Source organism: Mirounga angustirostris, unplaced genomic scaffold (assembly GCF_029215605.1).
Source record: "Mirounga angustirostris isolate CCGP_5_RB_7025 unplaced genomic scaffold, mMirAng1.0.hap1 SCAF_9, whole genome shotgun sequence".
NCBI lineage: Eukaryota > Metazoa > Chordata > Mammalia > Carnivora > Phocidae > Mirounga > Mirounga angustirostris.
Window position 1 is genome coordinate 34,122,216 of NW_026991717.1, and position 13,902 is coordinate 34,136,117.

At 39.0% G+C, this 13,902-nt stretch overlaps 1 protein-coding gene across 3 annotated transcripts in view; it reads right to left on the reverse strand.

Annotated features, from left to right (window-relative positions):
• Window positions 1-4,530, reverse strand: part of BBS4 (Bardet-Biedl syndrome 4) — a 59,649-nt gene extending 55,119 nt beyond the window's left edge. The window contains exon 1 of one of the 3 annotated variants that reach the window (XM_064570181.1): window positions 3,814-4,530. In XM_064570181.1, coding sequence (XP_064426251.1) covers window positions 3,814-3,837 — 24 coding nt within the window. In that variant the 5' untranslated portion in view covers window positions 3,838-4,530. Of the gene's footprint in view, window positions 1-3,375; window positions 3,653-3,813 lie in introns of those variants that run through there. The other 2 variants (XM_064570179.1, XM_064570182.1) reach the window with 2 other exon arrangements.
• Between the last annotated feature and the right edge of the window lie 9,372 nt (window positions 4,531-13,902).

The following is a 13,902-nucleotide window of genomic DNA, read 5'->3' on the forward strand; positions in this document are numbered from 1 at the left end:
GAACTCTATTTTTTATCTGGGATTTTTTTTTTTTAAGATTTTATGTATTTAGAGAGAGAGCGCACACACAAGCAGGGGAAGGGGCAGAGGGAGAGAGAATCTCAAGCAGACTCCATGCCCAAGGCAAGGCTCGATCCCACAACCCTGAGATCATGTCCTGAGCAGAAATCAAGAGTCAGACGTTTACCAAAAGAGCCACCCAGGTGCCCCTAACTGGGATATTTTTTTAAACTTTGGGAAAGAATCTTAAAGGTTCAAGTTGCCTGGCTGGCTCAGTCAGCAGAGCATGCAACTCTTGATCTTGGGGTTGTAAGTTCCAGCCCCACAATGGGCACAGAGGTTACTAAAAAAATAAATAAAAATCTTAAAGACTCAAAAAGCATCTTCATGAGTCAGCAACCTTTCTGCAGAAAGGAGAATTAAAATAAATTATAATTTTTTAGTGAGTCTCTTTTTCAAAAAGTCTTTCAGAACATTCTGAGACAGGATTCTATTAGCCCACTTGATCTCATTTATAGCTGGGATGTATGTAGAGTACATCATGTTCTTCTGGTTCTTCATTTTTATGTAGTTCTATGACCATTTATTCATCTAACAAATATTCATGTAATATTTGGTATATGCTAGGCACTATATCTGAGCCAAATCAACTAGTACAATAGTAATTTTTGCTTTCCATTCTGAAAGGTTTAATCTTTAAATTTACAGGAAGAAAAACAAGTATATATACAAATACATTGAATAATGGGAATTAGGGAGTTATAAAAAATTTGTAAGTATAAATCATAGAAAGCAGTATTATTTGCTTTTATTAAGATCTCGAAATCATTTCTTATTCTTTTTTTTAATTTTTTTTAAGATTTTTATTTATTTTGACAGAGAGAGAGAACACAAGCAGGGAGAATGGGTGAGGGAGAAGCAGGCTTCCCACCGAGCAGGGAGCCTGATGCGGGGCTCAATCCCAGGACCCTGGGATCATGACCTGAGCCGAAGGCAGACGCTTAACAACTGAGCCACCCAGGTGCCCCCATTTCTTACATATTCTTAAATAAAATATAAATATCAGTCCCCAGTTTTCCTAAGGAACTAATTGGTAATAATCCTTGATAGTTTAGAATTTCTGTGTGTCCCACGTTAGCCTAGTTTTATTCCATCCCTCCTCAAGGCCTTTACAACAGCAGTCTTATATTTTTATTTATGCATTTGTCCAAAATTCTCTTTGTCTGAAGTCTTTTAATCTTCTCCACATCTATATAGCCATATCTACCGATCTATGTGTTTTTTTCTTTATGCCACAAAATTAAGATCACACAATATACCCCTATTAAACCGGGGGGTGCCTCGGTGGCTCAGTCAGTTAAGCGTCCAACTCCTGATCTCAGCTCAGGTCTTGATCTCAGGGTCATGCATTCAAGCCCCATGTTGAGCTCCACGCTGGTTGTGGAGCCTACTTTAAAAAAACAAAAAAAGGCCCAAAATGGAGTTATTAAGTTCCATGTCAACAAAGACTGAATTATACTTTCTACCTCTCCCAGGAATAGAATCTTAAACCAGTAATCAGAAATCACCCAGTCAGGGGGCACCTGGGTGGCTCAGTCAGTTAAGCATCTGCCTTCGGCTCAGGTCATGATCCCAGGGTCCTGGGATTGAGCCCTCCATTGGGCTCCCTGCTCAGCTGGGAGACTGCTTCTCCCTCTGCTTGTGCTCTCTCTGTCAAATAAATAAAATCTTTAAAAAATAAATCTCAATTAAAGAAAAATCACCCAGTAAGTATTAGTGAGGTAATATGCCTGATAGACCCCTGCCGTCATCTAAAGGAAAGTGATCTTGCAATAACCAACATTTTTGTCTCGTGTAACTTCCCTGTTCCCACTCCTTTCTGCCTATGAAGCCTTCCATTTTGTACAGAATGAATGCTGCCTGATTCATGAATCATTGAATAAAGCCAGTAAGATCTTTAAAGTCTACTCAGTTAAATTTTATTTTTTAACACTCTACTCCACATCAAGCTTTTTTAAAATGTATACCATCCACAACAACATATATAGTTCTAACATTTTTAATGGCTGCATAATAATCCTCAGAATGGAAGTATCAGAAGTCATCTATTACCCTATTAATGGGTATTCACCTTGTTTCCAGCATTTTGCCACTATAAACAATACTGCAATGAATACCCTTGTACTATATGCTTATAGTTTTCTTTTATTTCAGTGGGATACTGCTCTGTTGATTGAGTGAATGAGACTGTTGGGCCCTTTTAATTTTATTACAAGATACCAGATCACTTCCAAAAAGGGCAGAAATTCAAATCTCCCTGCAGCAGTAACATGAAAAGATCAAATTACTACAAATATAACACTGCTAGCAATAAACATGACAATAATGAAAATAGTTAACTTCAGGCTCAAGTGCTAAAGTCATATTGAAACAAAATTTATCTTTAAAACACTATTAGATTCAAAAGTACAGGACAATTCTGCCATCACAGAAATCAAGTTCATATTCTATTTATGAACACCTATCATTGCAGGTAGAGATATAAGCTATATTTATAGCATTGTGTTACCAGTAAACCTTACATTTATGTAGGTGAAGTATTTTCTTTGATATGTTTCTAATATCTAAAACCCAGTAACATTAGTCAGGCCTTTTTTTTTTTTTTTTAAATTTATAGCTTAACAAAAATTTTTGCTTTGGGCCTCCTTCCCTGTATTCAGAGTTGTATGATTACACTAAAAATAATTTGACTTCTCGGGTGCCTGGGTGGCTCAGTCAGTTAAGCGACTGCCTTTGGCTCAGGTCATGATCCTGGAGTCCCGGGATCGAATACCGCTTCGGTCTCCCTGCTTCTCCCTCTGCCCCCTTGCTCATGCTCTCTCTCTTTCTCTCAAATAAATAAAATCTTTAAAAATAACAATAATTTGACCTCTCTGGATATGAAAAGAGAACAGAAAACAAACCCCCCCGCCCCAACAGCGTTGGCCTTGCTCCTTAACGGCCAAAACTAAGTTGTAAAAGTCAGCCAGAAACTGCTATTTTGTCTCCTATGTTTCCCAGAGCGTTTTTCAAAGGGCAATACATTCCAAATAAATAATAAAGTCATTCTAACAAATGAGTAGAACATACTTTGAAACCCAACACTAAAACAACGTAAACAAGGTTTCACACTGAGAACTTCACAGAAATTAGATCCAATTAAAAATATACACTTCACAAATAACTACCACTGGGTTATCCCGAATTCATCTGGGCTACTTTGAATTAGCAGCTCTGTGGAGTTTAATTAATGCCTAACTCAAGCTTCAGCTGAATCCCAAAACAGCACTTTCCTAAACTAAATTACAACAGAGAAAAAGCACGGTCTCGGCCCACCGGCAGAAGGCAGTGACGCTCAGAGTCTCCAGGCTTTGTCATATTCAATTCCTAATCCAGGGGATTAAACACAAACCGTCTCTGCACAAACGGTAGTGCTTCCTTTCCAAACCTCGTGAGACAGACAAGATGGGACTAGGAAAAGCGCCATTTCTGATGAAACCTCCCCTTTCCGTCCAGCGCACCCCAAGAGGGACCACAATCCCAGCCCAGGCCCAGCGCTGCAAAGAAGTCAGCCTTGCCCAGGGGGACCAGCTCCCAGGAGCGGGGCTGTATGGCCCGCGCACCCCGAGCAGCTCCAGAGCCCGCTCCGCACTTCCCCAGGGACAGCTGCGTAGGACACAGGCAGCCCGCCAACCTGCCTCGCCTTTCTGCTCCGCCCGGCCTGGCCCTGGCCTGCTTGCCGGACGGGACCCCAAAAAGAAACTCGGCGCTCACCTTCACGAGCGGCTCCTCAGCCATCTTGGCTCCGCCCACCGCTTCGCGGCCGGAAGTTGGCGGTTTCCCAGACGACCAGGCAAACGGAAGTCGTGGCACTGGGGGAGTTGGGAGGGGCCTGAGCGGGGAACTAAAAGAGATCGCGGGCCTGAACGCTTCACCTGGGAGGGTCCTCAGGAAACCTGGGAAGGGTCGGGTGGTGCTTCGCGACGGCTTGAAGCTGATGGGCCCGGTGAGGGAATACACGGGCAGTTCTCTTCCTCCACGGCAACCCTGACCGCCCCCACGACGTTGTCTTGGGCGCTGCTGGAGAAACTCGGGATCGCGCTGGCCGGACTGGCCGGACACAGCCGGGAAGACCGCGCGATCCTTCCGCCACTTTGCGTTTATTTCAGTCCTTCCGGGAATCCTGGCCCTCAAACCCTAGGATACAGAACCCCATTCTCGACTTTAACAAAACCTCCTCGTTTCTTAGCTTTCACTGCCTGAGGTATTCGCCTCATCAGGTTCCCACTCTCTACGCCAGAATTGGCAAATCCGCTGCCGGTGGGCTGCATGTGAGCGCAGTCTTGTTTTGACTGGAAATATTTAAAAACCGGGAGATTTCGCAAGAAAGCCAGAAACCCGGCCTGGGGGCATGTAAAAATCCGACCGTGGGCTTCCATTCCCGAATGTCAGTAAAACGTGAGAAACCGCTGCGACTGTACTTAGGTTCGCCATTTTGCCACAATCCACTTCCTGACACACTTAAGCCGTTTTACATTACCCATCAGGCCCCTGGGGTGGTGAGTTAAAAGCTTAGTTTTTCCCGTGAGTGATCGTGGAAAAGCATGTGGACTTTGGAGTCAAACATGGGTTCTGAACTTGACTGCTGCATGACATGAGCCAGTCATTTCTTGAGCTTCATTCTAGCACCTGGAACTAACCATGTCATGAACAAAACTAACAAGATCCCTGCACCCACAGCACGGACCTTAAAGTAGAGAGAGGAAATCAGACATTAATAAGATAAGCAAAATTTATGAAGAAACAGCACACGAAATAAGAAACACAAATGGCTGTTAAACATGAAGTATAACTTTGCAAGGAAGAAAAAACATGCAAATTAAAGTTTCCAAGAGATACTTTCCACCTCTTACATGGCAAAGAAAAAAATTTTCACTAACACAGTTGTCAGGAAACATGCATTTTTCATCTGTGGCTAGTGGGAATGTGAATTGATACAACCTCCATTGAGAGCAGTTTGGCAATAACTACAAAATTTAAAATGCATAAAGCCTTTAATTCCCTTATTTCAATTCTAGGAATTTATTCTATAGGTATATTTGCGGGAAATGACTTTACATACAGAGTTATTCAATGCACCATTGTTTGTAATAACCAAAGCCTGAAAAAAACCTCAATGTCTAATAATTGAGGTTAAAATTTTATGGTAAGCCCATACTATCTGGTACATGAAAAGAGGCAACAATTTACATATTGACATAGAAGAATTGTCAAGATACATTATTAACTGATAAAAACAAACTACAGAAAAATGTATATAGTATCTGTGTTAATAAAGAGAAGGCAAAAAATGAAGAGGAATATTATATACAGAATTGCTTGTCTACTCAGAAAATAACTCTGGAAGGATATTCAAAATGTTAAAAGTGGTTATTAGTAAGAACAACTGGATATAGAGGGACAGGGAAGAGAAGAGGCTTTTTACTCTATGCCTTGTGTACAACTTGGATTTTTTACCAAGTGGATGTACTACCTATTCCAATTAGAGAAAATAAAATTAAATGAAAAGAACTACATAACTATATAATTAGAAGAGTGGTAAATGCTAATAAGGAGAAATAGGGAGCATTGCAAATAACAGGGTGATCCAATATAGATTTGTTTGGACAGAGAAGTAAGAGATTTTTAAAAATGAAATCTAGGGGATAAGGCATTAGCTTGGGGAACAAGGGATGAGGATGTAGGCAAGGCCTGGGGAGAATCCTAAGGCAAAGGAAGAGTTTGTGCAAAGGCCCTGAGGATGGAAGAAGTTTGGCCAGTTTGCAGCACAAAAAGACCAGTGTGGCTGGAAAGAAGAAAGGGGAAAGGAGTTGGTTGCAAGAGGTGAAGAGGTAGGAAAGACTAGTGGTGCAGATCCACAGAGCTCATGTGAGGGATTTTATTCTAAGGGCATTGGGAAGGCACTAGAGAGTTCTGAGCAAAGAGTGACAAGGTCAGACTTAGAGTCCATGTTAGGTGCATCTGGCTGGCTCAGAAGAGCATGTGACTCTTGATCTTGGGGTCATGAGTTTGAGCCCCACATTGAGTTTAGAGACACTCAAAAAAATAAGGAATAAACTTTAAAAAAATAAAGAGTTCATGTTAGCTAATGAGTGAAATGAATCAAGAGGGGGATAAGAATTGATAATCTAGGCGAGACTAAAGGATACTGCAAACAAATGACAATGAAATAGTTCACTTGGACTAGAGTGAATAGATTCTCAAGGATGTTAGGAAGTAAATTTTTCCATGCTGTAGAACTGGATATGGGAGAATGAGAGAAGGAGGGATAGATATCACAGGAAAATTACCAGGTTTCTAACTTTAAAAGCAACTGGATGAATAGTAAAGTCAAGTACTGAGATAGGGAGTCTTAGGGAAGCAGATAAGCACACTTCCCAATATATAAAATCTCCCTGAAAGGGGTCCTGTGAGGACTACATGACATTCTTTACGCCTATGTTATTAAATAAATAGATGTTGTTATTATCTTATGTTTATATATCTCTCCTTGGATCGCAGATCTTAGGAGAAAGATGGAGCACTTTCTGTGCATGGGCCTTTTTCATAAGAAAGCATGTTGGTTTCTCAAATTGCAATAACTAAGTTTAATGTGCTTTAATTAGATAGGTAATTAGGAACAAATTCCTCAAAAAACATAACATCTTCACAGGAAGATCCCAGAATCACAAAGACACTGATTCTTATATAACAAATGAGTCTTCATTTCCCTTAGAAATCCTCCTTGGATGTAATTTTGCTTATCAGGATCATTTCAGTCATACAGCTGGTTAAGGCATTACAAACAAAATGACATTTATCTTTTTCTTCCCCATGGTAGGGCTTGAGGATGCAGGAGAGGAATCAGGCATCAGTAACTTTTAACATCCCCAATATATGAATAAAGAAAGAGTTACACCCCCAAAAAAGAAAAGAAGAGGAAGGGAGGGAGAGAGGAAGGGAAGACAGCTACACTGATAGGGTCTAACCCAGCCAGCTTTGTTCTGATGTCACCTGCTAGGCAACTCTCTAGCACAGCACCTTATGCCTCTTGTGTGGTACTGGTCCTCCCAAAACTCATACCACCAACTCCTAAGAGCCAGGGAACACCTAGGGAAACACACTATAAAATAATGTGAAGCTCCAGTGGCCTTCATGAAGCACTTTAAATATACCCATTCCTGATACCACAGATACACTCAACAGTGAATGTGGGCAAAGGAATATACATTGCATTGTGAGAAAAACTACTGGCAACAACTTGAATCACCAGGGATTGTTTACATAAACCAAAGTACATCCATACTAACATATATTATAGCCTATAAAAGACTTCAAGATGGTGAAATAATTATATGGAAAAAAGTAAAGTGTAAAAAATAGAGTATGCTTCTGTTTCTTAAAAAAAATAAGGTGGGGAGGATATTCACATTTTGTAAATAAAATTTTGAGAAGAAATTGCAAGAAACTGGTAATGATGTTTGTCTCTGTACAGGGAGTAAAGAGGGCTATGGGAAATAGAATGGGAAGATGACTTATTTTTCATTGTTTACCACTGAATAAAATTTGACTTTTTATTATCCATTTATTTTTAATTTTATAAACTAGTTAGTAAAATATGTAAATGAAACCACTTTGAAAATTCTCATTCCTGGAATTCACTTCTGATTTGGATATTGAAAATCACAAGAGGATATAGCTCCCATCCTAGCAAACAAAGAAAAGGACAAATTAGCTAAAAGATCAAAAAATCTTTTTAAACCCATCAGAAAGATAAGGACATAAAGAAACATAAATGAACCTTCATAAATGAAGGACTTAGCACTTCAGAGGAGAGACAGACCCATGGCTACTCATATTTCTGGCTGAACTATGCTGGGAAGAGGAATCCCCCATAGGGGAATAAAGACAAACCAGTTGAAATTTAACAAAATTTTAACAGGCCCATAGAGACTGGCATGACATTAGCATCGAGAGAACCCAAATCCACAGAGAAAGCCTGAACCCATTCACCAATCTTATCTCTTGGATCTTAACCAAGTATGGGGAGATAACAGATGAGAAGTGGGAGTGGGGTAGATAAAAGAGTTGAGACAGATCAGTCCTTCCTTTGAGGTAAGTGGAGCCTCTCCCAAGTGCAAGATACCCTTTAAAAAGGAGGGAACAAAGGAGGAACACTGAAAAATCCACCAGAAGCACTCTTGAAGGTTAAGCAGTGGGGCAGGAGAGCTGAGAGATCCATCCCCAAAGCACTGTGGGCATTATTCCTCAAAAGACTAGGATAGGGCACATACAGGAATGGAGAGAAATACCTCCCCATACCCCATTCCACTGACCAAAAAAAACCTGGCAGCTAGATCACTTTGTCTCCATTGCGATCTCTCACATTTCCAAAGACTGACTGATGACTTGGCTGTGAAGCTAAGTCAAATCTCTGGAATCTTGCCAATGTCCCAAACCCAGGACTTACTGAAGGGAAAGTGCTGATTCTGCCTTCAAAATTTAAAGCTAATGGTGAACTGAATTAAACTAAAGCCACAATAAAGCCCAGACCTAGGTTAACTGAGCCACTACTCAAGTTGGTTGAAAGAAAAATGGGCATGCCCCATTTTGAAGGTAAGTAATATTTCCTTCGGTTTCTCCTGTTTTTTGTGTGTGTGCAAAATGTCTAGCATACAATCAAATCAAAGGCACGTGCAAAAGTAAGAAAATGAGATCCATGGTAACAGAGGAAAGGTTCAATAGAAGAACTAGAGACAACCTAGATGCTGAATTATCAGGATCTTTAAAATAACTCTGATTAAAATGCTAAAAATTCTGGTGGAGGCCAAACACTGGAATCAATAGATAGGGTTTTTGAAATAGCTATGATGAAAATGCTAAAAAATCTAGTGGAAATGTAGACAACATTCATGAAGAAATGGGAAATTTTAGCAGACACATGTTAACTATACAAATATAATGAAATGCTAGAAATGAAAAATACAGTATCAGGAGCACCTGGCTGGCTCAGTCAGTGAAGCATGCGACTCTTGATCTCAGGATCATGAGCTCAAGCCCCACGCTGGATGTAGAGTTTACTTTAAAAAAAAAAAAAAAAGTGGGCACCTGGGTGGCTCAGATGGTTAAGCGTCTGCCTTCGGCTCAGGTCATGATCCCAGGGTCCTGGGATGAGTCCCACATCGGGCTCCCTGCTCCTTGGGAGCCTGCTTCTCCCTCTGCCTCTCTCTCTCTGTCTCTCATGAATAAATAAATAAAATCTTTAAAAAAAAAGTTTATTTAAAAAAGAAAAAGAAAAATACAATATCAGAAATAAAGAATTCATTAGATGGAGTTAACAGGAAAGCATTTAGGGAACTTAAGGACAGCTAAACGAAAAGTATCCAAACTGAGAACAAGAGAAAAGAATGTGGGGAAAATCATCTGAGATCTGTAGGATAATATCAAATCATCTAGTATATGTGAAGGTGGAGTCCCAGAAGGAGAAGAGGTGAGAGAGTATGGAACAAGAGAAATATTTGAAGAGATAATGGACAAGAAATATCCAATATTAGTGAAAAACATCAACACAGATCCGAGAGATTAGGTAAACTACATACAAGGAAAAACATCTCTAGTCAATCTGCTGAAGATCAAAGATAAAGAGCAGATATAATCATGGGGGGTGGGAGGGTGAACCTACATTATGCACAGGTAAAAAAAAAAAATGAAGGATGACTTCCAACCAGAAACAAATGAGACCTGAGGATAAATAAATGACTTCTCTAAAGTACTGAAAGAAGAAAGAAAAGGTCAACATAGAATTCTATATCCAATTAAAATACCAAAGATAAAAGTAAAATAAAAACATCCTCTGACAGATGAAAGCTGAGATAATTCATCTCCAGAGAAACTATAAGAAAAAGGCTAAAAGAATTTCTTCAGATTAAAGAATAGAGAGTCTAGAAATAACCAGTCAATTGATTTTCAACCAAGTTGCCAAGTCAATCTAATTGGTGAAGAAAAATTTTTTAAAACAAATGTTGCTGAAACTGGATATCCATGTTGAAATAAACTTCATTTTGAACACAAAAATTAATTTGAGATGGATCATATACCTAAATGTAAAACTCCAAACCAAAGATGTAAAGCTTAAAACCACTGAGATGGGTCATAGACCATCTGTGATCCACCTCAACATAAAACCCCAAACCATAAAACTTTTAGAAGAAAATATGTTCTTTGTGACCTGGAGGTCATAAAACTATAAAATAAAAAATTGATAAGATAGACTTTATCAAAATAAAAATTCCTGCTCATCAAAATATCCCAATAAGTGAATAGATAACCCATTGTCTACAATCAAACAACAAAAATCACAGCACATATATCCGTTAAAGGACTTGTATCCAGAATTCATAGAATAATCATCACAAAAAGACAATCCAATGGGAAAAGACATGAAAGACACTTCATGAAAGATATACAAATGTAAGGTAAGCATATGAAAAGTGCTCAACATCATTAATTATCAGGGAAATGTAATGTAAATTAAAATCAGAGTTATTTCATACCGACCAAAATGGCTAATAAAAAAAAACACTTGTTAACAACAGTAAATGCTGACAAAGATATGGAGCTACTAGAACTCTATCACTGATGGGAATACAAAATGGTAAACCACTTTGAAAAACAGGAAGGCAGTTTCTTGAAAAGTTAAACATACACTTACCATATGACTCAGTAATTTTCTACTCTTCGGCATTTATCCAAGATAAATGAAAACATGTATCCACAAAACAAAATTTAAAATTTACATAAGAATATACATAGCAGCCTTATTCATAATTGCCCCAAGCTGGAAACAACCTAAAAGTCTATCAATAGGAGAATGGATAAACAAATTGTGGTATATTTATAGAATGAAATACTACTTAGCAATAAAGAATAATTTACCAAAACATACAATACTGTTGAATCTTTAAAGCATTTTAAGTGAAAGAAGAGCGAGATGCAAAAGTGTACATATTATATGATTCCATTTTTATAAAGTCCAAAAGCAGGCAAAACAAATCTTTCATGATAGTAAATAGCAAATAGTCATTGGAGTAGGGATGGGAGCAGAGATTATTTGAAAGATGCACAAGAGAACTTTCTGGGTTAATGGTAATGTTCTCTATCTTATTCTGGGTTGTTATTACACAGGTGTATACAATTGTCAAAACATCAAACTTAGCATGTAAGATGTGCGCATTTTATGAAATATTGATTCCTATATATCAATTTAAAATAAAAGTGAGTGGAGGATTCCTATTCCAGGAGCATCTGTCTCCAAACCTTTACTAACCTATCCGATTTGTTCTCCTTCCTCCGTGTCTGTTCAGGCTAGGCCCTTGATTATAGAATTTATCTTAAAGGACACACAATTGAGTGTCCCAAAGAAATAGCATTTAGAATCTATGAAGCAATTTTGTTGAACAATAGTTTATTTCCACTGGTTAGTGGGCAACCATTTGACCATCGTAAGGCACTGACTTGTACTAATATGATTTTAACACGAACAGATGGTACAATAATTAACCTACTCTATTGCAAGCTAGTAAAAAAAAAAAAAAGCAAAAATTCTTCAAAGGCATATAGAACACTATCACTCTTCATTAAGCCCATTCTTTGACATTTGCAGCCGTGACCTTTACAATGCTCCAAATCAGGTGCAGGATTTTTGGATACAGACTCATTTCCTATCCAAAGCAGGCATCTTTCCCCAAAGCTGTTGGGACACTCAGGTTATGCTGTCTTCTTTATTAGAAAACTCTTTAGTATTTGCCCTAGTTATGTAGAAATGAACCACAAGGCAGGGTTATATGGTAGGAATTTATTAATGAGCAAACAACTTTGTTCATACCAGGAAGACCAGCAATTAGGTTATAAATGACTTGAGAGCATATGCAAGAACTTACAATTTTAGAGCATTCCATCAGAATGTCTACTGCCCAAGTAGGCCCACAAGAGGTGCTCCATAAATGCTGGCTATTGTTTTATGCTGTACTCCCTCTGAGCAAATGATGTGACCTGCTGAGAGAGAGTACACATAGGGAGCCTCCCTGTAAGGGTAAGCTGGAAAATTCAGTAGGTACTGTTTTTAGATTGTGTCCCTCAGAAAATTTGGGATGAAATCCTACGCTGTTTGTTTACTCCCCAGGAATCCCACCATGGCCTATTGATTCCAGAGAACTGAATCCTCACTGTACAACCCCCAGATTCACAATTCTAAGAAACAGCCGTTTAACGCACACCTCAGTGGCTTCTAGGGCACCGCTTTGTTCTTATACAGAAACCAACATTAGCCATCGGAAGGCAATCTAAAATCTACAAAGCCTAGAGAACTCTCTGGAGAACTAACTACTATACAGAATTAATTTTATATTCCTATGATCACCTTCAAAACTCCTAACCTGAAAGTAACTTGAATACTCCATGGCAAAAAGCAGGGAGCTTGAAAAGCAAATACCAAACTTTTATACAGGTGCCAAAGAAGACACCAAGCCAAGAAATGTTACCCTGTGCATAGGAAACCAGCTCACAATAGGTAAGATTGCCTTCTGAAAAGGGTTTGAGAATATGAAGCTTGTTTCTTAACTCTCATTAAAACACTAGGGTGGTTCTCAAATGTGAGGCAGAAAAAGGCATACTTTGGGTCCTTCTTAGTACAGTATCTGAGGTTAACAACAAAAGAAACATTTTGACTAGAGAAGAGCCAAAAATAAGAACTGGTCATTGAGTCTCCAGGGCAATCTAAGGCTGGAAATCCCTTAGCCAGTGAATGTAACTTTAGCAGGTACTTTTGGTCTAAAGCAACTAGTGCGATGAAATACAGTGTAATGGTCAAAATGTACTTCCAGCTCTGCCACTGTCTGGGGGACCTTGGACAATCCATTGAGTCTTTGTGTAGAATCAGGGTTAATAGCTTCAGATAAACCAGCAGACTCTGTTCACTGCTGTACCTCCAGTGAACAGTGCTTGATACCATGGATATCACTGAGGGATTCTAGGTTTGAATTTTCATTCTGCCACATACAAAAGGAATACCCCAGGAAAATTACCCACCTTTTTTGAGCTTCTATTTTCTCACTTATAAAATGGGTATGGTAATTCTTTCATAGGATTTTTATTTTTTATTTTTAATGTATGCTCTACACCCAGTGTGGGGCTCACACTCACAACCCTGAGATCAAGGGTCACACGCTCTTCCAACTGAGCCAGCCAGGATTGTGAGTTTAAAAAATATGGACCTGAAGCAGTTTGTAAACATGAAATAAGTTAGCCAAAATTGCCTATTATATACTAATTCTTTACATTTATTTAAAAAAAATTTTTAGGTCATTTTGGTTTTGTCGAAGACAACTTTTGTGACATGCAGCTAGCAAACCATGACCTCCCAAGATCTGCCTCCCAACCCTTAGGGGTAAGCTCTCAGAAGCCACATTTGTACAGATGATCCTGGCCCACCGCTGTGTGGTTCTCTCACTTGTCTGGCACAGTTAATATGTAACACCTGGGGCTACAGGGTAGCTGACAAGAAAAGCAGAAGCTGTTAGAATGATGTGGATTTACAGATGATACACAATGCCAGTTTAGTTCCTGGGTCCAATCTCATCCTGCCTTTGGGAGTCTATGAGACGGCTCTGGATCTTTTTTTTTGTCTAAATTAGTACTAGTATGCTTATTATTTGTAACTAGGCTTTGTTTTCCAACTAATTTTCTTTGATTCTCACAATATCCCCATAAAACAGACAATAGAGCATGATGGAATGAACACATGGAATTAGACAAGCATGACCCTGC